General features: G+C 42.9%; 1 protein-coding gene across 1 annotated transcript in view; it reads left to right on the top strand.

Annotated features, from left to right (window-relative positions):
• Nucleotides 1-25,657, top strand: part of LOC116954157 (casein kinase II subunit alpha) — a 46,998-nt gene extending 21,341 nt beyond the window's left edge. Inside the window, exons 5-13 of the mRNA XM_032974628.2 lie at nt 4,497-4,547; nt 5,657-5,716; nt 7,678-7,761; nt 10,120-10,230; nt 11,196-11,297; nt 12,911-13,062; nt 17,659-17,807; nt 18,910-18,999; nt 19,951-25,657. Coding sequence (XP_032830519.2) covers nt 4,497-4,547; nt 5,657-5,716; nt 7,678-7,761; nt 10,120-10,230; nt 11,196-11,297; nt 12,911-13,062; nt 17,659-17,807; nt 18,910-18,977 — 777 coding nt within the window. The 3' untranslated portion in view covers nt 18,978-18,999; nt 19,951-25,657. The remainder of the gene's footprint in view (nt 1-4,496; nt 4,548-5,656; nt 5,717-7,677; nt 7,762-10,119; nt 10,231-11,195; nt 11,298-12,910; nt 13,063-17,658; nt 17,808-18,909; nt 19,000-19,950) is intronic.
• Nucleotides 25,658-26,245: the final 588 nt, after the last annotated feature.

The following is a 26,245-nucleotide window of genomic DNA, read 5'->3' as shown; positions in this document are numbered from 1 at the left end:
GTCCACAATAGGAGAGGCAGGCTAGTGCGGAACTAGGGTATGGCCCAGAATTCAAGATGTGCAATTGAGTCAAAGCAATGGACAAGTTTCTTCAAATCTCTTTTCACTCAGCAGTCTAATTGGGGACACCACAGTTAGTCGATCAGAAGACCACATTTGGTGGGGAAAGGTTTGAATGCTTCAACCTCTTTCAAGACATGAAAAATAATAATAGGTTTTACCCTTTCTGGCAATAAAACTGGTGTTAATATGTTCAAACACCAAATAGATACACATTGCAAGGGATCAAGTTTGCATTAACCACATGTACTTGTGGTGAACATGCATACAAGCATACTCTCACAATATATGCATTGTCCTTGAAACTAATTGGCCTGCACCAGAGACAGCCTTCTTTATGGCCTAGTCTCACCAATGTCAGACCAGAGAATGCCAAAAGGTGAACAGTACTAGGAGAGATTCGTACCATGAGAGATTCGTTCATGAGGCTATCCACATATACAAACACAGAGACAATTTCAACCGAGAAGATGGATTCTGGCTTAGCAATCATTGTAAGGATTTGATAAACCATTTCGGGTCTTAATTGATTGATCACGCTTAAGGTGGCTTTCAGACCACATCCATTATTTTCGTCTCCCCCTCCTCTTTTCCGAACATAGATGGACTCGTCCATCTGAACAAACTGTCAAATCGTTCTCCGTAGTGCTAACGTAAAAAAAAAACGCCACTTTTTTCAAATTTTCTTGCTGTGGGTTTCACACCTGATGATGATTGCTTGTGTTGCAGTCGAAACGTCGTGAGAATTTTATTGTTTTATATTTTTTTTATCATTTTATTGTTTCCCTTCTACGTGACTTTACCGAAAGAACCAAGAATGTAATCGTACTAGGACAATGCATGTATCGGAGCATTAAGAGCTTTGGGTGAGCAGCTATATTAATGGGACCTTTTTGGTAGTATCAAAGTATCAAGATGTTTGGCCAGCATGAAAGAGTAGGCAAAAATAATACCCTCTGGCTGGAGCTCCGCGTTGTGGCAGGCATTCCTATCAATAGTCGCATGAGCAAACCATTGCGGGGGCTGCACCTTCAGCTTTTGATTGCATCTCTGAAAATGTGGCATTTGACATGTTGGGGGGAGTGCGCTGTGGGCGTGGGGCAAAGTGCAACAATTGCCGCTTTTTGTAATGCGTCCATGCTGTCAACCACTGGTTACGCATTTTCATAATCTGACGAAAAAATAAATGTATGGAAACAATGTATATAAATATTTTGATCATAGGTTAATTGTAAGGGTAAACTGGCAGCTTTCAGAGTGATCGCTTCACGGATGTTAAATAATAGCACCCACGCTTGCTTTGCTGCACTGCGATTGATCTTCATGAACCTTCACCCTGCCATCACCACAACCAATTAAGAACATGTGCATCATTCAGAGCATGGGAGGCTTAATGCATTGGCTGCTTATCTGTGCTAATTGTTCATCATTGATTCTAAAGGTTGCCAAGGGTGTGGATAAGTTTATTACACTGTGTAACAAAAAAAAATGTCCCTGGGTAGTAAGTGTTATTTCCTAATTGCTTATACCTCAAAAGTACGGGAAATGACTATTATTCCCCATAAACTTTGCTTTTGTGACCAGGACAGTGATATTTTGAAATTTACCTATTTTCAATGAGAAAACGTGTGCAATTGTGTCATTCCTTCACGTCATATCCTGGTCACAAAACCAAAGTTTGTGGGGAATAATAGACATTTTCTATACTTTTTAGGCATCAGCAATTAAAAAATAACACTTACTACCCAGGGACAAAAATCGTGTTACATAGTGTTATGCATCTTAAAACCTCCAAATGAACGATGGCTATGTTTGTAACGCTACATTTTAAACTAATGTTGGAAGCATTTATGCATTAGCCGTGTCTGTCTGTCTCTGAAACACGGGGTCGCGATAATGCTCGTGAAGATAAGCGAATGTAAATTCAATGTTTGTATAAAGTTTTGTTGCTGTTATTGAATTACCCGAGAGAAAACTGGGCAAAATGGTCAAAGGGTTTCACACAACTTGAAAAATACATCGATAGCGAGTAAGCCTTTTTGGCCAATGCAATGATGTCACACGTTCATGACATACTTACAGTAAAACTCCATATTTGTAAGGTACTTTATAGGCTACCGTTTGTATGTGTTTGGTGGGGTAGGGGATATTTTACTGGTAGGAAACGTAGTGGACTGGAAGCCCAACCGGGATTAATTTCACAGGAGGCAGGGGATTAATTGTGTATGTCTATGGATGTCTGTCCACGTGGGAGGGGTGGGGCTGGGTGGAGAAGGGAGGGTAGGGAGGTTCTGGGTGCGGATGGGCTGGGTGGGGAGGGGCTGGGTGGGGTGGGGCTGGGTGGAGAGGGGCTGGTCACCCCATGGTGCCCTTATATGGACTGGAAGCCCAACCGGGATTAATTCTCACAGGAGGCAGGGGATTAATTGTGTATGTCTGTGGATGTCTGTCCACGTGTATCCGGACATTCGGATATAAAAATGGGATGGGTGGGGCTGGCTAGAGAGGGGAGGGTGGGGAGGGGCTGGGTGGGGAGGGGAGGGTGGGGATGGGCTGGGTGGGGAGGGTGGGGCTGGTTGGGGGGTGGGAGGGGTGGGGCTGGGTGGGGTGGGGCTGGGTGGGGAGGGGCTGGTCACCCCGTGGTGCCTTTATAAAACTCAACGTTTAACCTACTCACGCCGGCTTGTGCCCGCCCTCACAGTCGGGCATATTTAGGAACACACCACGTGGTGCCGCCGTTGACCCTGGCCACTGACCGAGCAACCAACGTTCCTACCAGCCCCCTCTGCAGGATTCTGTTATCATCAATTATATCCCAATTGAGTTAGTGGTGTCTAGGCACGAAGAAAAACTCAATATCCATCACGTAAACACTGTCACGTAAGAAAATTGTTTTGGAAAGAACAACACAAATAAATATTGCCCTCCATTCTGCATGTTCAGGAAGTTTTTTTTTCTATACATACTAAGCATACTAGTTGGTGGAACAGGCTAAAAGTCCTTCACCCCTCCCCCCCCCCCCTCTAGTTAATTGCAGAACAGGATCTTATTCACATTTTTGCAGATTATAGGAGTCGATGGGGTGAATTTGTTCTGATTTCCGCAGATTAACATTTCTGCATGGCTATCGCCTTGCTCGCGGTGCATAGTGCAGGGGGGGGGGGGGGGGCATGTGGGAGTGAGAGCTTCACCTGCGCCACCCTGGCCACGGGGCACGCGTATGCGCTGCACGGGTGGAAGCGCACACGCGTGCCACACGCCCTCCGCTGCGTTGTTGCTGCGGGTTTAGTCTTCGTTACGAAGCTGCATGCGCGTACTTATGTATGTTGAACTTCTTTCGTGCAGTACATAGCCAGCCGCCGTGCTAATCGGAGGTGCGGAGGAAGGGCCAACATACTAAAGACAAAAAAAGCAGTTCTAAAGAAATGAGACGGAATAAACAATTAAGTGCAGTTATTGATGAGAAGGTTAAGGCTGACGAGAGCACCTGTTTTTAAGGTGGGATTGACATTTAGAATCTCAGGAACACTAAAGCCAGGAGGGGGGGGCCTTATGGTAATGTTGCCAAGATGCCCCATTTTTTGCTATCAAAGAGTTGATTATTAATTATTTAGCACCCGGCTCGATAGCACACATGACAGAAAGGGAGGAAGCTGATGGGGATGGTGAGACAGGGCACAGTGCTATGGAAGCATGGGGGTGCGAGTGAGACACAGGGCATGGGAAGAGATCGATATGGGGCGGATAAGACATGGGGCATGATGTGATCGAGACATGCACACTATAAACATGGAGCTTGCAAGATATGGAGGCACATGAAGCAATTGGCAAATGTGATATTTGGAGGTAATGGAATGGGAGACCTGGATATGGATGTGGATTCCCTTTCTTTCCCTCTATCGCTTCCTCTAGGTGGTTGTAAACATCATCTACCTTTTCCTCCTTGTAGTTTTGAGGTCAGCATGTAGACATCACTGATGATGGTGACATGCATAGGCTCCGCTCCCGCCTTCCAGTGTGAATCTGTCACTGCTTCACATGATATTTGAAGCATTATTTCTTAGCTCAGTGTCATGTCCCCATGACACTGAGCTAAGAATGTCAAGTTGGCCATTTATGGTGAAGCACATAAATGGATGTGTTGTGTGGATTTGATAGAAATGCCAACTTTATTATTGGCATTTATGCTGGATGTTCAGTCCTTGATTTGGTCTTGAATTGCAATCCACGTAATAGCAACAACACATCTCCTTGCCCTTGCGACTTAAGAATTTTTTTTGTGATTCTCGTCGGTGCGTTACAACACTAATGCATCAGCTTGTTTAATTTAACCTTGGTAAGGGGACTTCATTCACAAAAAATGTTGAGGACCACTGTAATAGCCTATGATTATGGTGTGTTATATATGCTTGACATTTGTTTGTCTCTTCCTGCAGTCGAGAACTCCCGCGCTCGTCTTTGAACATGTTAACAACACAGACTTCAAGGTGGGTGACGCACGGTTAACAACTCGTTCTTTATGTAATTAAGCATTGCTATCTATAAGTGGAGCGTGGGGCAGGGGAGGGGGTCGGAAGATGTTGCACTTTCAATATCTCTGTGTGTGTATATATATATACACATGCAAATATAAAATGTGTTAACTGTCATGTGGTAATTAATATGTGCTATTTAACTGGATTTGAATTGCTAGCACATTCTGTTCTGTGGATGAGTACACGTACATTTGTCTTTGGCTGGAGCTTAACCTGAATAGTTCAGTATAATTAAGTTATGATGTTTAAATGCCTGGTTGGAGCAGTAGCAAGATGTTAACTGCCTAGTCTGGTATACAGAGGGTCGTGGGTTCGATCCCGACCCTGACGCCTGTATATTTGGAGTCTGCATGTTCCGTCTTCTCTGTTTCTCTCCCCGTGGTTGCATGGATTTTTCTCCAGGCCCTCTGGTTTTTCCTGCCACATTTTAAAGCATGCTCTTAAGAGTATTTGGCTGCTATAAATTTCCACATGGTAAGCCACTTCGTTGAGCTATCATTTGTGGCCAGGTCACTTCTGAAAAAGAGCTACAGAGCTCAATGGGCCTTACCTGGTAAAAGTTTTACTGGCTGGAGGGAGGGAGGGATAGATGGACAGACAATCATGTCCAAAGGATGTGGAGGTTTAATATACAGTACTTTCAAACATTCTCCTACTGCTGGATAGCTCTATTGAGATGTCTCATCGCTTCAGCGGCATGCAATCCCAGCAAGGGCAGTGAGTGCTACAATATGGAATAAATGTGGGTAAATGTTGCAGAATGTTCCAAAACTGTACCATGCCACATAGTGGCAAACACTTTCAAATTTTCAGTGGGTCTTTAAATATCTGATTCACAGCATCTGGTTAGCTTTGTTAATTCGTCACACAAATTGTACAATCATTGGGAGATGGCATTGATCACTGGGCTGTCCATATCTTCTTAAAATAAATATACCATCAACTTAACAATATTTGTGAACTGATAAAAGTGCTCTTTTTTTGCATCCTCATGAACGTTTTTTTTTAATTTCCCAACAATATAAGTTGTACCTTTGTGCTTGTGTTTATTCCTGTAACAGCAACTCTACCAAACCCTCACAGACTACGACATTCGGTTCTACATGTACGAAATCTTACGGGTGAGTACAAGGTTGTGTTTTTTTTACGATTGCCATTTAACTCTTAATAAAGACAAACAAAATAATATGTTGAACAGTATCCTTATGCAATAATGGATATTTGGGATTAAATCGATATTTGCATTACTAGGTCAAACAGGACACGTTTATTTGTTCATGTGTCTTAATTGCACACATTAGGCAATTATTTTGTGCATTAAAATGAAATGGTTCTCATTAATTTCAAGTGGGAATCAACTGTTATAGACCATAGTACCATACTATTAATAGAAAACGAAAATTCAGAGTTTAAAATTAGATATTCTTGTTCATGGTTCTTTCGGCAAAGTCACGTAGAACGGGAAAAATACAAATAAAAAATATAATTCTCGCGACGTTTCGATTGCAACACAAGCAATCATCATCAGGTGTGAAAACCACAGCTAAATTTTCTTGTTCTGGTTGATGATTGCTTGTGTTGCAATCAAAACGTCGTGATAATTATATTTTTATTATTTTATTATTTCCCTTCTACGTGATTTTACCGAAAGAACCAAGAATATGAATCCCTGCAGTCACGAAGATATTCTTATTGTTTAATGGGACTTTTTAAAAATGTATGTACTTTTAATAGTGAGTTCTGAACACATTCAGTCATACCTGCTCTGCATTTGTGGCCATGTTTTGCATGCTTTCTTGGTGCACAGCATAAAAGTATCAAATAAAACACAACAATCAATCAACTTTACTTCTTTAGAGGCATGTTTCTTAAACCAAGGTCCCTCTACATAAGTTATTATTCTCCAGTAAAACTTCAAAACCATGCAATTAGAATAATATTTAGATTACTCTACAACCGTACATCTTGTGAGAATGTTTCAATATTCATATGTAAGCTTTGGATGGCCACAGTCGTTTGCAAGGGCAACAATAGACAACCCATTACGGAAGAGTGTGTGGTTTAAACAAACTATTGCAATATCAATCTATTAAGGAATGTGAGAAATCTTGTTGCATGATAGCAAGCAGCCAGTCATAGATTTGCCAACTATCCACAAATGATTCAAAGGGCCGCTTAGGACTCCAACATAACACGCGCACATAGCAGTAACATACTCCTCTAGCTACTGATGTATATCTATTGTTCCATGGCCTTAGATGTCATATTTATAATGAAAATATTACAAATATTTCATTGCTCATTTCAACCTTGAATGACTTAAAGGTTGCATGGACAAACACAGCTGAGTAATTCAATGGGGCTTAAAATAGGCCCTGGATTTTTTTTTAGTCCTTATCACTTCCATATATGTTGTACCTTTCACATTAACGGTGTATGAAGGCACATTAGTTAGGTGGCGTTCAGACATTTTAGCATATGAGAGTGTGAAAACGCAAACCCACCACACCAATCATGGGTAAAACACGTGGTTTACTTACTGCGGTAACGTGTGAAATGCAAAGAGCACCGTTTTTATACAGTATGTTGAAATGCAGCCACATTTATATGCTTTACAAGTTCAAATTGTATTGTATGGCATCGCATGTACAAGGTGTGCTTATGATGTTGAAAAAGAGAAACATGTTAAAGTGAAATTTTGATTTAAAGCTTTCGTGAGTGCAGGGATTCATATTCTTGTTTCTCTTCTACGTGACTTTACCGAAAGAACCAAGAATATGTTAAAGTGATGTCAGAATTAGCTATGACATCTTCCAGGGCAGTTCTTTGATATTGCACACTTTGAGAACTTTGAATGTATTTGGGAGCAAATATGCTAATTTTAGTGTTTTAGATTGCATTGCTTATTAAGATCGTCTTTTGTGGAGCGGTATACCTTTTGACCGACTGCTATCCCTGATGGGATGTTTTGGAGAGAGATGCATTGACTTGGCGTTTGATAGGATGTGAAGAAAGTTTTCATGAGGGCTACTTGCGCGCACACGTATGGAATTTCCTGTGTATGACTTTGTCACTCCCATAGGCCCTGGATTACTGCCACAGCATGGGCATCATGCACAGAGACGTAAAACCACACAACGTCATGATCGACCACGAGAACAGAAAGGTAACCATTCGAATTGGGTGGGCCGTGCGAGACGATTCAAGCCGTTAAATATTCAGCGTGTCGTATTATATTGTGCTTTCATATCATTTTTGTTCGAAGTGCATTACTTTAAGGAGAATGGCTATCCCAAGTGGTCATCAGCACATGAGTGCATTTGCAAAGTCTTTACAGCTCGATTGGTGGTACTTGGTGCAAAGGTTTTTGCAGTGTTTTCAAGAAAACACAAGTTTTCAAGAAAACACTGCAAATTCAGTTGAACCTCTATAAAAAAAAACGTACCCTCACGCTTAATTATTTGTTCCGCACATTTACCCCAGGAAGCCTCGCTGAGTCTCAAGACTATCCAGGAGGGTGTCGACAAGTTTTCCCAGTAGGGGACGATGTTGTTATATGTAATCCTAATTGAGCAATTTGCAGGTAATGTTTAATCACTGGGATGTTTGCCCCATTTCCAATTAAATGACATTTTTGTTTTTAGCTATGGGAGGAAACCGGAGATCCCAGAGGAAACCCATGCAGACCAGGGGAAGTAATTGCAAATTCCACACAGAAAGTCACCCCAGTCGGGAATTGAACCAAGGACCTTTCTCCCAACTATCTTATTCATAGTTTAGTCTTATCAGTAATCGATATCAGTAATGCACTCGACGCTGGTTTGTCTGCGTTCCAACTAAAATGCTTACAAATGGTGCAAAACTCAGAATCTCAACGTTTTTTGTGCAAATGACAGGATAAGGTCTCCAAGCCACTTGTGAAGGATTTGCATTGGCTTCCTGTCTGTAAGAGAAGTGAATTTGTTTACCGATAAGGGCCTTAATAACATGATCCCTGGCTGTCTTGACGGAATCATTTCATGTTTATACTCCAGAAAAATAGAAAACTCACCCCTTGTAGCCTCATTGTAGTAGTTGAAGAATGTACGATAACCGAGGAGATGGAGCAATTAAATGAGTTTGTGTTTTAACAACCCGGTAGGGGTTGGATTGTTGCATCGCATAATTGTGAGCGGTGTCGGGCAGCATGGGGGTGGGAGGAGTTCCAGCAACGGAGTGACCACCATGGCTGATGACGATAGAGTTTTTGAGCATTTGTTCTCAACTGTGTAATTCATTTCCAGAACGTGTGGTTTCTGTCTGAATGGTGTCACAATTCAGACTTGCCTTTAAATGACAAACCTGTGTTACATCTGTCTTTGATGAAAGATCTTTAAGTTATGTATTGACTGTTTGTTGATGCTTTTCGTGATGTTGGCTTTTGCTGTTTCCCGTGTGTGGGGTTTCAATGTCAAAACCCTTTTAGCGCCTCGAAACCTATGTAGTGCCTGGACGGCAAGTGTGAGTCACTATGAATGATGGTGATTATGATATCACAGGACTGTAAGTGACATTGTGGAGAGGCCTTAATGCAGCAGTGGATAAACAGTGGAGATTTATTATGATGATGTTGGTGGTGATGCATGCGCTGTAGGTATTACTTGGCAGTTGTGTGAAATTGACTATTGAAGCATAGTGGCTTTTGGGAAAGTACTCTGTTCTGAGTAATGGAATGATTCATAAATTAAAATCAATTCTTATGTTATAAATATATGTATGAAATTGTGTGTGTGTGAACATGAATTATTTCAACGTCATATATTTATATATTATTGATTCATAAACACCCTACGGGGTTGTTAAAACCCTATAGTTTGTATGGATTCCACATGCACCACAAGCACAAAGTAGAATCGACTGTGGGATGTAATTCTGACCCTAAATTGTGAAAATTCTTTGTTGTGGAGGTGATGATTCATTGTAAGCTTACAAGATAAAATTGGAAAACCATTGTATTATGGAAGATTCCACTATTTGTTTATGCTGTAAGAAACCAAATGGAGCTATATTCATGGGCGGTGACATTGTCCAGCGGTAGCGTCTTAGCCATCTGTTGCAGAGGTTATCGGTGCCATCCTGGTTAATATCGTGGTTATATTCATGATAAAAAAGTAGATACACGCCACCTACTCAACAGTGAACGATGAAGATCCCATGACATTATTAAAAAAAAGAGTAGGCAATGGGTGCCGAAGTCATAGACCAATTATGACAAATTTTATAAATTACTCGCAAACTACTACCCGTAGACGAATGCCCAATTTATGGCCAGTGCTGCGTTCACCTGCCTCACAGGGATAGCTGCCGCTGCGGGTGCCCTGCTTTGAGATATGCTGGGTGGCAGGTGGAGTATGAATGTTAAGTGGTGATGATGATTGCCTTATTGATAGTGAGAGTGGTGTTTTCCCATGGGATTGAACTCCAGATCAGCAGTTGGTGCTGGCCAATAATTCACCAGTCATGCTTTCTCTGATTGCTCCAACAGCTACGGCTCATAGACTGGGGCCTGGCTGAGTTCTACCACCCGGGGCAGGAGTACAACGTGCGGGTCGCCTCTCGCTACTTCAAGGGCCCCGAGCTGCTTGTGGACTATCAGGTGGAGTGCTCCACACTGGCGCGGTTTGACGGACTGAATGTATGGCATGTTATCAAGTGACCGTATCTTTTAATTTAAACCACATTGATCGTTCTGTCCTTTGGTTCTGCTGAATTTTTGTTTTAAAGCTCTGCTGATGTGCATTGCAGACAAATACAATCCTGGAATATTCATTTTAGGGACACACGTTTCGTTAAAAGGGGTCGTGACCCGTCGTTTTGTTGAATGGCTGTGTAGGCCAATGAGGCTAAGTGGTGTGAAAGCTTGTAATGAAAACTCTTTTATCGATCCAGGAAAGCCTCACCTCAGGATACCGCATTTGAATACTTGGCCAACACCTGTTTCAAAGAGCCAGTGGTGTAGCTATCAAGTGTTCGGGCAGTGCAACTGCACCACAGTCCATGGGTCTGAGAGGGGAGCGCAAGTGCCAGGCTAGGAAAAGGGAGGGAATTGGACAGCCCCCCCCCCCCCGTTTAATTCATTACACCAGGCACCAATCACTTGGGGGGAGTGTTTTGAATTTGCGGGGAGGAGAGCAGAGTACTCTGAGAAACTCTAAAATTGAACACAAGTTTAAACTTCCGTTTGCTGTACTGCCATGTACTATGTGCTTCACAATCTAGCAGGTTCAGTATTTCACAGGACACCCTGAATGCTGTGATCCACTGACACTGCTTTTAAAGCCATGTGGCCGGCCACATAAAACAACTTGTGAAGAATTTTGACCCTAGTTTGTTATAAAAAGCAGTATTCAGGTTAGGGAATGAAATCACTTAAGTTGTTCGGTGTAAGCCTTCATGTGTGTGTGTTGTATGGTACCTCGTCACCTCCAAGTGAAAGGCACTTTCTAAGTGTAAATTGTTATTATTATTAAACAGCCACAATTCTAGGCATGCCCTACCCTCGCGCGGCCTGTGCGCTGTGTGTCTGGATTGTGCAGTGATTGCCGTGTTGTTGCCATGCAGATGTACGACTACAGCCTCGACCTGTGGAGTCTTGGCTGCATGCTGGCTTCCATGATCTTCCGCAAGGAACCTTTCTTCCACGGACATGACAACTATGACCAGGTGACGGCCATGTAGTGGCGTGTATTAGCCTATTGTGGCCTACTGTAGTGTAGTCCCGTGTGGTGTGCTTGCAGCGTGCAGTCAAGAGTAACATGGCTAGTTCTAGTGTAGATTAGTTTAAGATTGTGTGCTGTAGTTCAGAGTGGTGTGATTTAGTGCAGTCTAGTATGTCTCGCTGTGATGCACAGTATTGTAACATGATATGGTGGAGTGCAAAGTGGTATGTTGGTATTCATACTTGTCATGCCGCTTAAACTTACCTGAGTAACTTGACATACCAGTTAAACTTTTTTTTTACTTACCAAATATAAAGCATTATCTACAATTGGAGGAAAAATAACAGATACATTTTGTATTCTTTTGTAGTTGTATTTATTTATGAATATTTAATCAACATTGGCCCTGGAGATTAATATCTAATTTACAATGGGGTCGATGACATCAGTATATTAAATAGAGCTCTTAACGTACTAAATAAATAATCTTCCTTTTCCATATGTCCATGTAAAAATGAAATGTTATTCCTGCCTTTGCTGATCAAGCCGAGGAGGTAAAACCAGCTGAGAGTTTGCAAGTTTAAGCAAATGGTGCTAGTAAACATTGGTCCGACTAATGAGATATTGAAAAGTATCAGTCTTGCTTATAGGTAGCTGAATAAGTTTGATTCCGGCAGGTGCATTGTAATTTATTTCAGTCTGTCAAAGCGTACCATCATTTGAAAAAAAATCCGTGCTAAAAGCTTTTAACGTAATTTACAAGTGTTCTGGACCATGTTTCAAATACACACACAACTTAATTACTAAAATGTTCATTATCGTTGTCGTGAGTTGTACACATATAAATACTCCAGTTTTTTACCCTGTCTGACCCTCCCTCATCCTGGTGTTTCCATGTGGTTGATGTGACTTACAGCTCTTCTGTAATCACACCATGTGTAGTCTGTTGTTTTTTTTCTTTCATTAAGCACTGGATGAGGGCCTCTCCATGCCATGTCAAACATGGGGGTTATTTGAAAAAAATTTGAACATTCTTCAGCACGCTAGCCAGCATGGCCAGCGTGAAGGTGGGGAACATAGACGTTGGGGCATAGTACAGTACAACATTGTTTTTTCTGCACTACCCTCTACTGACGACGTAGCGTCACAGCAGCCTATAACAACCTGTTTTATGTGTGGTCGTTTTCCCATCCAAGCACTATCCAGGCACATCCCCATTTAGCTAGAACTGATGAGATCAGGCATATTACAGTCGATTTGTTATAAAAGAAGGTTCCATAATTTAAAAAAAACGTTATTATGCACCAGTATTCCAACAGTTTGAGGTCTAAAAAGTCAAAAGCAAATATCAACTTTAAAAACAGTGATGTAATACAAATAACATGTTTTAAATCTTACAGGAAGGTAAGTATCCTTGTGTAAGGGAGAAAACTTGATTAACCATTTTTTTAAAAAAAAACCTCCATACAGGAGGAGAACACTCAGACTCCACACACACAGATATAAGCCAAGCACGAGGAGAGGATTGGAAAAACAAAGCATGTCCTGCGGTCGGCCTCTGTAAGTGTGATGACCGCCGGTGATGTGGAAAGGACCCGTTCTGTTCGATGCGTGCAGCTGGTGCGGATTGCCAAAGTACTGGGGACCGAAGACCTGTACGATTACATTGACAAGTACAACATAGAGCTCGACCCGCGGTTCAACGACATCCTCGGCAGGTGTGGGCCTCCAAAACCGCAGCCTCTTGTAGTCCCGGCCTGCAGTGGGAAGTGAGCAGGGCTTCAGCGATACGGCTCATTGATTGTACTCATGTGTATGAGCGACCGTGTGTGTGCGCGTGCGTGATCGTTTCTTAAGTTTTTTTTTGTTGTGTCCTCGTGCGTTTGTCATTTGTGTTTGGAAGGTGTTTCAATAAGAAAAGAGACGAAAGTTAACAATGAGATTAGCAATGGTTGCTGATAGTTTCACTGGGGTGTTAACATGGTATCCACCGCGTGGAGATTTTTGAAATCGTTTAGGAGGTGAACGGTGGGATGAATGTGATTATTTGGACAGTGGTGAGATGTGTGCAAAAGTGAGTCTTCAAAAACCAAAATAGGAATCCCAGCATGCGATGCATGTCATGAGGACATCACCATTCTTGTGCATATTGTGCACAAAGCCCTGTGGTAGATTCTTCATTTCCTTTCTGCTGGCAGGTTAGATCTTTTTTATGCACTGGAGAACTTTCATGATTGCTACTCACCTCTTATCCAAATTCATTGTCCCAACATGAATGACCTTGGCTTGAGTTGAAGTATTAATACTTCTTGCCATTGTCAGCATGGTCACTCCCTGGATACAGCCGTTCCACCCAATTGTAAACATTTTGATTATTCATAGAATTGTCAGAATACTTTCACATCATTCTTCTGTAAATTCCACTCGTCCTTAGTGAACAAAAGGAAACATCTCACTGGAATGTGTAGTTGTGGAAGAATCCTGCTGGATTTTGTCACTTGATATACTAAACTATTTTTATTTTACCAGGTAAGGCCCACTGAGCTATTTAGCTCTTTTTCAGAAGCGACCTGGCCACAAATGATAGTTCTATAGCAGCCAAATCCTCTAAACGCGTATTTTTTCCAAATGTGGAGGGAAAAACTGGAGGACCCTGGGGAGAACACGCAAACTCCAAATATACAGCAGGTGTCAGGGTCTGGATCGAACCCACGACCTCCTGTATACCAGGTGAGGTCGTTAACATCTCACCACAGCAGTCCAGTGGGAAAATATGCAGAGAATAATATTTGTGCTTAAGTACCCAGTGCTATGTCCTGTCCACCAATGGGTGTTTACACAAATCACAGAGTTAATATAAATCTTTTTACTTCTTGAAACACCCTCTTATGTTTACATTTGCTGACTGTTAGAGCTGCAATGATCTGTTGATTCGTTGATGTTGATCTTTGTTTAAGTCGTCATGTGGATTTTTCATCGTCAATGAGGCACTGTCCACACTTGTATCGCTTTCCCACATGGTTTGTTCAGATCGCCAAAGACATTGGCACCACACTAATTTCAGCCGTTTTAGCTTTGTGCATAGAGGATTCTCATAATATTTAACAATATTATTCTCAGCCACATTTAAACTATTAATCTTAGACAATGACAATCTCATCTCAGCTGTCATAGAGTGACTATTACTAATCATCTTGCTAAAGCAGGCATCGAAAACACACTTTTTTTTGCACACCAAAGCCTTCTTTAGCTCTGAACAGTTAATACGACAATGCAAAGCACAAATTTGGCTAAAGTTGGAAAGCTAACTGTCATATCTGGAGTGGAGCACCCATTCCTAACTCGCTGTGTTTGACGGTTCAAGGAGATGCCCTAGTTTGCGCACTGCAATACAGTAAAACTTTGCATTGCGAGTAACTTGGTCTGCGAGTGTTTTGCAAGACGAACAAACATTTTAAATAAATATTAATTTGATAAACGAGCGAGGTCTTGCAATACGAGTAGTACGTGTACGCTTTGTCTGCCGAGCGTCACGTGATCACAACTGATATACGAGTGCTTTGATATACGAGTGCTTTGGATTACAAACACGTTTCCGGAACGAGTTATGTTCGCAGTCCAAGGTTTTACTGTATTAGTTAATGTCCTGGTCAAATCTAATATGTGGCAATTCATATCCATAATAGAGGTTCTTGGCTTAGATCACGTAAATATAAATGTGTCATTAAACCCACCACCATCCGACACAGCCAATGAGTGATGTTTGTCACGTAAACAAAACATGCCAATTTGTTCCGATTACAGCACATCGGTGTGTTGGAGAGTAAACCCACAACATTTACAATTCGAGTACGACGTTTCGCCAGTAATTACAGCCAGCATCAGGCGACAGCCAGATTGTAGCAATTGATATCTGAATTTGTTCTGAGCCCTTCCTTCACTAAAACACACTGACTAGCATGGTGAAGTATGGTCCAGCATTCCCCGTGGCAGACAGCATGGGGAGTTCTTCATTCAGTCGTGGATCTGACAAAAGGTTATAGATTATTATTATGAAAGAAATATGTATTGCTCTTACTTGTAGTTTTTTTTTTATTTACTGCAGAGGTGCAGTGTGTTTATTACGTATTGTTTCGAACCGAGGGGTCGAGGTGGGTTTCCCGGTGTGGATTTCTTGAATATTTGCCATGTTGTTAATTTTAAATACAACATTTGACCTTTGCTAGAGTTTGGTGCTGGATATCTTGAATGTCAATGTTAAAGGTCACGGGAGGGGTCAGGTTGAGCTGAATAATTGAATTTTCCTTTTTCTCATTTGAACACACCCGAAATGTGTGGGAGTTCGTGTTTTTTTAAAATGAAACATAAACAAAAAATGACATCGCCTTTCATTTATGTAAAAATCTCGGAACGATTTAACATCCTGGATTTCTTTGGCTTCCCCCATAGTGTGTTTGTATGTTCCCTGTATGGGCTCGTTTAATAACATTTGCTTTCGCCTCATTGTCATGACAACGCCATGAGCTGAAATCTTTTTTGTATGATGAGTTTTAACTTGCCGCTCTGAATTAATTGATTGAATGTCAAAATTGACCATTCAAGGAATGTATAGAAGAAAATAAATAAACATACTTGGGTCGCCGGGGGGGTTGTTCAGAGGTCAAAGCACTGAGGCCGGTGCCATTGAGACTGGGTTCAAATTTGTGTTGCCGCCTGTTTATTAAACTGGCTTCTTAGGTGGAGTGAGTTGATGGTCTCTGTGTGGTCACAAATAACTGCACGAAAAAATAGTTTTTTGTTATTACATTTGGTGAAACTCCCAACTGTGAAATAAGCACTGGACTATCATGCGACGACCTCATAGCGGAGTGTGTGAGGAAATCTAACCCCTCCTTTTTGTGTAAAAGATCATTTTACCACCTCGATTATTTTAAATTTCCTATGAAAAATATCTTGCGCATCCATTCTCCACAAAACATAAAGTCTGCTGCTCTGCACGATGTCTAAAATGGACCCTTCATCACATGACTTGATACCGATGGCGCAAGTGGAATAATTTGGTGAGAAAAAAAGAATATTTGGAAACAAACTATTCTTGTAACTCCTCAAACCAAGTTTCTTTCTTGCCATCTGTTGGCACGGAGAAAATAGACCCATTGCAGGAGTTGTCGGACGTAATTATGCGGTGTTATCATCTAGGGTTGTTCCACGGTAATAACGCACTGCTGAATGTGGTGAGTTTTAATAGATGCAATTTAACCTCTTGACGCCTTGACTGACAACACAGCTGGGATGAATTTGTGACAAAAGTCGACGTGGATTGTTTCAGCATCCAGAAATTCACGCCTGCCGTCTCCAAAGCAGTGGTGCAATGATTTCTGACAATTCAGGGTTGCGATTAGATTTTTTTCACCTAATTTTTACTGGCCCGGTTCCTGTTTTCTCTTTTGCCTAGCCTGAATGTAGTATGAGCACCTCTGATTAGTACGGTTGGCTACGTACAGTGCGAAAGAAGTTCAACATACATAGGCCCATATTATTTACATACAGTTTTCCGAAATCGCGAATAATGTCGTTCTTGTGCTCGCGAATCCACGGATGGATCATGAACTTAAGAATCAATTTTAAACAATGAGTCGGTGCATCTATTCTGTTGCACTTTATGAATAAGGCACTATACAAATCTAAATAAGATGTCGAAATAATTAGTCATCATCACCTGACTTATTGGCAGAGATGATTGCAGTAAAGTTCGCTTGTAGAATCGGTCTCGGTCTCTTTCGTAACCATCTTGTGTTCGTTCACGTTTGCTTGTCTCCATCGTGCGTGCATGCATTTCCCCCACGTATGTTTGGGTGTTATTTGCATATTTGTGGTGCAAGCATATTTGCCTACAACGATTGTGCACGTGTGCTGCCTGCTATTCTTGGTAATTGCTTGTGTATTGCTTAATGTAATCAGACACTGTGTCTGCATGTGTGAGCGGGATGCGTGCACATGTCGACTCGTCCCTTAAGTGAGTACCCGGTGCGGTGTGTTTAAGCTACAGCGCTTGAAAAGGAACAATCTTCGGCCAGGTGGTTTTTGCCACACCGCGACCCCCTCTTTCGCCATGCTGGCCTTAATAATTGCCCACAAAGAGCTCTTTCCCAAATAGTCTGTTAAAGGCTATACAGGGGATGTTTATACCATACATGCATGCACGTAGTTGGCACCTGGCTGCATGTATGTGGATATGCGCACATACATTTTTACGTGTGTGCGTGTGTTCGCTAAGTGCAGCTGTGCATTGCCTTTGTTTCCCCCCTGCGTGGTTCTGTGCTGGCTTGCGTCCGTGCGCGTGTGTGTACGCCGTCAACCTGCAGGCACTCGCGCAAGCGCTGGGAGCGGTTCGTGCACAGCGAGAACCAGCACCTGGTGAGCCCGGAGGCGCTCGACTTTCTGGACAAGCTGCTCCGCTACGACCACCAGACGCGGCTCACGGCTCGCGAGGCCATGGAGCACCCCTACTTCTGTGAGCCTGCCTCCAGCGCCCAAGCGCTCGGCAGTGCACTAGGAAGTGCAGACTTCACACCCTCCACCTGTACATGAGGCCACATCACCCCGCTGCTTGGATTCCCTCCGCTAGCTCCAAATCTAGATCCACTATAAGATCTCCCTTACTGTGTCGATGATCCATGGACACAGCTGGCCTTCCTCTTGCCCCCCCCCCCCCCCGTGTTATCTTGCTCCACTCCCTTTGACATGCTGTCCCCTCCAGCAATCAACGTCTTCAGTCAACCACCAATTAACCTCCGCTCAATAGGAGGTCGCTGCTTCTCCACAGCCATTTCAGGCTTAGAGAGGTTCCTTTTCTCCCCCGCATATTTTTGAAACGTCTTCGGTCACACTCTGCCTTACCGTTGTCTCCCTTGGCTACTTCAGCCACTAGCCGGCTTGTCCCCCAATTGTATCCCCATTAAAATTAGGCACTGTGAATGGAACTTGTATGACAGGTGGTGGCATATGTTCTTCAGTTCTTGTTTTATTTAACACGAGAAAAGCAAATGTACAGCCTCCCATATCCAGCCGCTCACTCAAGTTACAAATAGCTCATCAGAGACACTATGTAGCTGCACATCACAAGTACTTTAAATTTGGTGCTGCACAGCTGAGGTCATGTGACCTCAATCCCAGCCAAACAAAATGCACATTACAAGGTGTCGTCACATAGTAATGCGGCGAATTTATTTTATTACATAGTCCAATCCTTTAAGAGTCGTGAAAAGTAAATTATATAAGATGCTGAAAGTTTCCCAACGAGCAAACCATCTGTAAGAGATCCTAAAACTGTATTTAAGGCATCCGTTTGGCAAATAAATTTCTGTACAGTGCAATTTGCATACCACCTATACCAAATGGGTGGAGCGAGCGGTACAGTGGTTGGCACAGTGCGCTAAATACTCAGCGACCCGAGTTCGATTCCCGCCATGGCTGACATCGTGGCGTGCGATATCTGAACCTTCATCAAATGGCACACAATACTGCCGTGGTGAAGACTGGAGAACATGTTGTTTTGACAAAGAGCTGTTATGATTACTCAGACTTAATTTAATGTGTCTGTTTTGTTGTTTTAGACCCAATTGTGAAGGAGCAAGGCCGTATAGCACAAATAGTCTTCCTAACAACTCCACTGCACCGGTGAACAGTTCCCAACATGATCTCTGGTGAGTCGAGAGGTCATCTTTTTATTGTTCTAATGTTGCAGTGAGTTTTTATGCCGTCAGATAAAATTTGATGGGCTTGTGATGTGATGGTTGTCAGTGATACTTGCTGTTAATATTTCATAGTGAGTTTCGGAGTTAAGAAATGTTTTGCGTTAGTGCATAGATGTCATGTTAGAAATGTATGCAAGGAAATAATTACCACAAACAATTCGTTAATTTTAATTTTTAAATGTCTTACCTGGCTTCTGGCCCACAATTTCTGCCAGCATGATTGAACTCTACTGCATTTGGTCTTAACTTGCACCTAGCCTGGCACAATCATAGTGAAACCACTGCCATCTAGTGGCATACGGTAGATGTCATATGCCTGTGTTCATGTGTGCTTGCGTGTCAGGCGTATTTGAGCTGTGGCATATTATTATCGCATTGCTCTGCAAACCTGGTGGCTTGTTTGATTTCAGGGCCATGGCTAGCTTCAGTTGTAATAATCTGAAGCGGTCTACGGGGCCACCCTTTCACAAACCCGCCCTGACCAGCCTGGTGAAGTCGAGCAACCCCTGTGACAGGCACCGCGAGGGGAGGCCTTCATTCAGCAGTAGGGGGGTTGAAAAAAGGCTGTGAACAATAGGCAATTATAAAAAAAAAGCAACAAACAGCAAGTCTCAATCGGTAATATTTGCAGCGGTGGCGAATAATTGACATTCCTAAAAAGTCGCGTGCCTTTACATGTCTATTCGACCATCAGTGAGCGCGTGGTGCAATACGTAAACAAAAGCACTGGGAGCGCTGGGGAAAACAAAGGCGGGTCGGGCATGGTGCTGGCCACGCTACACCTGGTTGCTTTTCGGTGGCCTTGACAGGCGCTTGATAGCGGCACTTGCCCTGTCACAAAATCTGAAAGGCTACATGGGTGGATGGTGGATTCTTTGCCTCTTGTTCGTGTGCGCGCAGGAATGACGTCGGTAGCCGTGTCGTCTCCGGTGGGGCCCATGGCGTCCTCGCCTGTGCTGTCCCCAGCGGGGAACCCCATCGGAGCACCGGTCCCAGCTGCCACGGCCGCCCAGCCCTGATCCCCTCCCCCACCTCCTCCTCCCACGCCCTGCTCCCCACCGCCCTTTCAAACAGTGGCGTCTTAAGTGGGATCATTTCTATTTCAATTTTTTTTATTGCTTCAGTTTTCAGTGCAAAACTGCAATCTCTTGGGGGGGGGGGGGGGGGGGGTGGGGGTTCTCTGCAGAACTTTATAAAGTTTCCACCTATTTCCCTTCTGTGTATCAGAAGGGGTCGGGGGGGGGGGTCTTTTGTCGGATCAGGCATCATTTATCAGAAGCTAAGGTATAGCAGTGAACTGCAAGAGCTTTTATTAACTGTTGTAAGGGCACCCCCCCCCCCCCCCCCCCCCGAAAATGATGGGCTTTCACCACTTGCATGATGAGAACATCAAGATCCTGGGGCCGTGAATGCTGTCTGTTGAGGACTCGACTGAGGGGGATGTAATGCGACCAATATGAGCTTTCTTGTTTGCACCCCCCCCCCCCCTTACGACGCCACTGCTGACAAGCAGCAACTTGCACGCATCTCTCCTACTTTTCACCACCTTCGATGCGGCCGATGGTCTTCTTGCTCCCAGCGCTCCTTATTCTGCGACCCGTTCATATTGTTTGATCAGAGTCCCTCCTGGGCATTGGCATGAAGAAATCAAGATGCCGACAATTATTAAGACGGACAGCTTTTGAGTGCTCCGCCAAAGCCTGCAGCTTTGTAATAAGGCATCGAAACTTCTGGACACAAGGCCTCTACATGTTTTCTAGGAGGCACGTGCTCTCACTTTTACTGTAAGGAAGTATTTGAATTAATCTGCACAGCAACATACGACTGCAGGAGTCTGTAAGCAAGGATGTGTTTATTCAAGTTATTTCAACTTTAGCTATGGATTGGCTTGAAAATCCACATTTCTCGGTGTCAGATGATCGGATGGCTGACGTGATAAGGAACAACTTCTGCTTCCCTCATGAAAATGTATGATGTGTTAGGAACGATAAAAACAAAAATTGGCTTAAAAACGTTCCAAAAACACGTTCAAATGAAGCGAAAAGTGCAAAAGCCCCTAGAGGGAAAATGGGCTTAGTGCCACCAATGTGTTTGGTTTGTAGCTCTGGTCTGCGATATTAGTGGGTCACACATTTACTCTTTGGATCCCTAAAATGGGAAGAAAAAAAACCTCCACACTATTTCAATAGACGTGGTTTATTTTCATCGTTCTGCTGTTCCCAAACCAGCCCGCTTTTTGGTAACTCTTCTGGCCAACTTGAGTTGTGAGCTGGAAAGGGATGTTATTTAATTTCAACAAAATTCACTGTTTTAATACTATTTAGGAGCATGCAAATGGGTGCTGAACACCCAACGGCAAAAAAACCTGTCCATTTTCATAACCAGACCAACATTGTGATGTTGGTTCCTCGTGTTTATTTTTTTCTTCCATAATTGTTTTGTAGCTATTTTCTCTAAACGCATTGCAGACTTGAGTGTCTTTAGCGAATGTTTTAATGGTTTAAGCACTGAAAGTTTTTTAAGTCGTATTAAATCTAAGCCCTGGGAACCCGGTGCCACTTTTACTTGAACTACAGTTTTGAACAGTTTCAGGAGATGCGTTTTTGAGGCCACTTTTTAAAATACATCTGAAACCAGTTTCAGCTTCTGTTGCAGCGCAATCTCATGGCTGGAACTATAATCGCACATCTGTTGTGTGAATGGATAAAAATCCATCCGTGTCATAAACCTTGGTAACCAAGATATCTTCTTGTAAATGATAAGCTGAATGGCTATATTGGGAAATTACGTGATTTTCATTTGCTCTCAAGCTAAAATGTGGAATGAGAGGACTTCTTAAATCGAAGCTTCAAACTCTGCATGCCACCAATGTTTTACTCACTGATCCATTACTCACACTAATGCGTGACACAACTCGTTTTTAATTGGCGGGGGTAAAACCAAAATATCTCCCTACCCCTCCAGGAACCTACTCATACATGTATTCCTTTTCCACTGGAACATCCAAACCACAGCGAGGCCAAGCCAGGCCCGTCGCAGGTCAGGAGGCCCCAGATTGGTTTTATTTTTTCACAGCGGCAGAATCCGAGCCGTGCCGTTGAAGTCTCACCGATTTTAAGTATGTGTCGCACACAATGTCAGTCACAACGTGAAACGTGTGTCAATGACGGGATGACGCTTACCGAGTTTTTACCGACCGTCGTCGCATGCGACGAATGTGTCGTTATTGTCCCCCCCCCCCCACCCGCCCAAATGTGTTGCTGCTGTTAGGCCAGCGATGCATTGCGGGCCTCGGCGCGGGAAATTTGCCGGCGGGACGTCACGGCACCGCGAGGTTCCGCACGCGAAATGGCGCCACTCGGGGACGTGGCATTGGGCAAGGGGGTGGGGGGGGTAGCAGAAGTGGCCATGAAACGCCTCTCCAGGATCTGCAGAGTTGGTGCCGTGTCCCCACAGGGGTTTGTCATATGGGCTGTGTGTGATGTCTATGCACTTTGCCGACGATGTGATAATCGCGCAGGACACGGCGCGGTTACGGCGGTGACTAATGGCGGTGCTTCGTCAACGTTGATGCTTTTGCCCCTTTCTTGCCCTCATTTCTATTTCCTCGACGGAAAGCGACGACAGTGTTTTTGAGCCTCCCCCCCCCCCCTTCTTCTTTATGGGAGGCGATGTTATTAAGTTGATTTTATTTGAAGATTTAGCTGCTTAACATATTTTGAGTTTAATTTATTTAATTGTAGTTACTGTTGTAAGAAATGAATATCCACGTGAACGGAGTTTGAAACGAAAAAAGAGGGTCAGGTTTAGTGGATCACAGCACCTCGGAACAAGAGTTGTGTGGTTAGTCCAATTGTTGATGCCACTCCTGATGGTCTTGTGTACTCGCATGGTCCACCCGCATTATCCCTCGTAATGGTCAGACCTGGTTGCAGCTATTGTTGCACATCAGTTTTGCATTTGCACATCACACCAAGACGTTTACTTCTCGGTGTATGCTCCATGTGCATCCTTCCATGAGCTTGTTTTAAACACGGAAGTCGGCTCTCAACGATTGCAATAATATTCAACGCAGAGCTGACCGATAACAAATGTCCCCACCAGTGCACACGTCCTGGGTACTAGAGTCGTTTAATGTTTTTTTAAGTACGTCTGAATTTGTAATTTCCATCACGTGTGCAGCAACGCTTCCTTTTTAATTGACAATAGTATTGGCCACTTTTGAATGGGCAAGGCTACATGTGCTGCTTGGTTAGAAATACAAGATGTTCACGCACTGCCACATTGAAAGCCAGTGTGTGCGCACGTGTGTATTCTAGGACACGTGGCGTTGACGCGATAACAAATCACAGCTTTAATCGAGTGTAATACAATGCAAACGCAAGTGTTTTTGTACAGCATTATATTACAAAGCAGGTCACTAATAATGGCTTGCGGCTGGTTACAAAAAAGAACACCTGGAACGGTTGTTTCCCCAATACTGCTCTTGAGTGAGTGAGACAATTTGGGAAATGACATGTACACGTTTGTGTGTTACTTAACGCGTCTCTGCATTTCCAGTTCTTTTTTTTTCTCCTTTGCATACCTTCTCGGAAGCATGCGACCTGGCACCTCTGGACATGGCATTTGTTCGTTTATAATAAAGTGGAATAGTGTGATGTACAAAAACAAAAAAAACAGAAATGCATTGAAGGATGACGATATGTGCATATTGGACCAGTGTGACCAATTGAGAGATTACGTGTGTCCTCATAAGTCATGGGTTTATGGTTTTTCGTGTAATATATAACGCAAAGTAATCGAGGCACAGTTACTTGTTTGAGTCTGACCAGGAGACGGTGAGATGCAACATTTTTTTTATATCTAGATGAAAATTTTCTTTTTTGACAACGTGTATACGTGTATTATTATCCCCATTATCAATGCAAGGGTAGGTAAATAAGTTATACTGGGTTTTTTTTCCTTCCAGAATGGTACAAGTACTGTTGGTTGCCTCTCGACAGTAACTTGTTTTCATGGCCGTGGTAATACCAGACTTTCCGATTCTGGATTTACCCTCGTGTCACACCACATGATGGGCAACCGGGAGTTGTTGAAGGTTCACAAAACTCGATGTATCGTCACGGTTTAAAAAGAAAACAAGGCAAAGTAAAGAGGGACTCGTATCTCGACTGTGGGCCAGGTGAACCATTTCCCAGGCATAATTATGCAACGGAGTGTTTAGCTCGGTGACCGGAGTTTAATGTGATTGGAAATTGCCTCTTGCATGGCTGACCCTTAAGTGTTCTAAAATGAAATACATTTAAATACAATAAAAACATGTGAGGTAAGCAAGCACGTCTGTTAAAACATTCTCTGCATTTATGCTATCTGGTTTAAAACAAAAAAAATAACCAAAGTGAATATATTTTTGTCTGATTCTCGTCGTGATGTCAATTCGATGATTGGTAGTTGAAAACTGACTCATCGATAAGCCTAATATTGGGATGGTATAATATTGTTGTCTCATTGTCTAATAATGCTGACTGCCTGTCCATATACAGCTATAAATGGAAAACAAGAGAATTACAATAATTACGTACGATTACAATAATTGTAATGTTTTCCTGCTCAAGGAAAATTGTGGGCGGGGCGGGGGGGGGAATTAACTATATTTTAATTAACGAGTTATTTTCGTTGAAACAATTTATGACTCTTCCATCCTAAGATAGCGAGGCCAAGTCGTTCATCCCTGGAGTTTGTGATATTAATATAGAAATGCATTTTTGAGACGTCATAATTATTGAGTTGCCAGTCATGGATGAACGTTCCATGCGATGTCTGCGATTTGTTCAGTGAAGGGGCGCGCTTACCTAGGCGAAGACACACGTCGGCGCTTGGAATCGTCAGAATCGGCTACGTTCAAAGCAAAAATTAGCCTTTTTTGTTGTAAATATTAACGTTGTCGAACAATGGAGAGAGAAAAAAATGAACAATTAACCTTAAAGTCTGCCAAGTATTAGTGTGCATTGTGTTTTTGTTTAAGGAACAGAAGTGAACCTTTGTTATTGCTCCTTTTCCCGGTTTTTTATCACTTCTGTAGAGTTATAACATTAAGCAAACCCTCCAGTTTAGTGGCGACAAAAAACTAACAATGAACAAATAGCCTCACTTTTTTTTTTCTTTTTACAAAATGTAAGGCCACTGCAACTCAAGGGAAAGCCTAAAATAATCAGTGCACCATCCAAAACGTGCATCACAAACAAGGTGCATGTCAAATATATGACATTTAGACCACAACAACAAAACCCTATAATGCTGTACCATATAAACCAGTAGTGATTGTAATTACACTACAGTTGCGCAATTAAATGAACGTGACATTTATTGCTTTTGTTATATTAGGAACCATCGGTGCAGTCCAGCCCCGCACAGGCCTTTTTGTGAGGCTGAGCAGGCATCCCTCCACACCGGGGCAACGTCCCAAAGCTGAGGAATCCGTGCTGTTGTACGCGCCGTCACGCATGCAGATTGCCGTTTAGTTGCATTACAAAATCAGTTATATCTTTGCAGTGCAAGAATATATAAAGAATGTGTTCTAAAAATAAAACTTTTATGTAAGTTCCAATTATTGCGTGATTTGTCACAATGGTCAGAGACTGGAGGGTCTGATTTAAGTTCTGGGGTCTTCCTGTGAAGGTTACCGCTAGTATTGGTTAAGGTTACTAAATCGGTTGCTTTGCAGGGGGTGATAGGTAAAAGCACCTACGTTTGGTACGATTGACTACGTACGGTGCGATAGAAGTTCAACATTAATACAAAAGGTTCTTAATACAAGTGGCAAGCAAACATCGCTTGCCATTTGGTGTCTAGGAATACTTACCAAGTGGTGGGTGTTTTTCCCCCATTTTTGTGCAGTTGGCGCAGTTTCTACCATTTCAGAGCGCACCATCTGATGTGAAGTGGACAGTAAATCAGCCAGCGGTGGGATTTTCAGAAGACACTGAGCTCATCATGTTGGTCCAACACTACATTTTGGAACTGGCTGCAGTTTAAAATAATTAACTGTATATAAAACACCTACATGGCTATACCTACATCGCAGGATCGTGAGAGACAGAAGGGAAGTGGCTTGGGGAGGGAAGGCCTTCATCCAGCAGTGGACTGACAATGGCTGATGATCGATAATACTGGTAGGAAACGTAGTGGACTGGAA

The sequence above is a fragment of the Petromyzon marinus genome, chromosome 54, assembly GCF_048934315.1.
Source record: "Petromyzon marinus isolate PM22_M1 ecotype Great Lakes invasive population chromosome 54, UKy_Petmar_22M1.pri1.0, whole genome shotgun sequence".
Lineage (NCBI taxonomy): Eukaryota > Metazoa > Chordata > Hyperoartia > Petromyzontiformes > Petromyzontidae > Petromyzon > Petromyzon marinus.
This window is presented reverse-complemented; position numbering and strand designations above follow the sequence as displayed.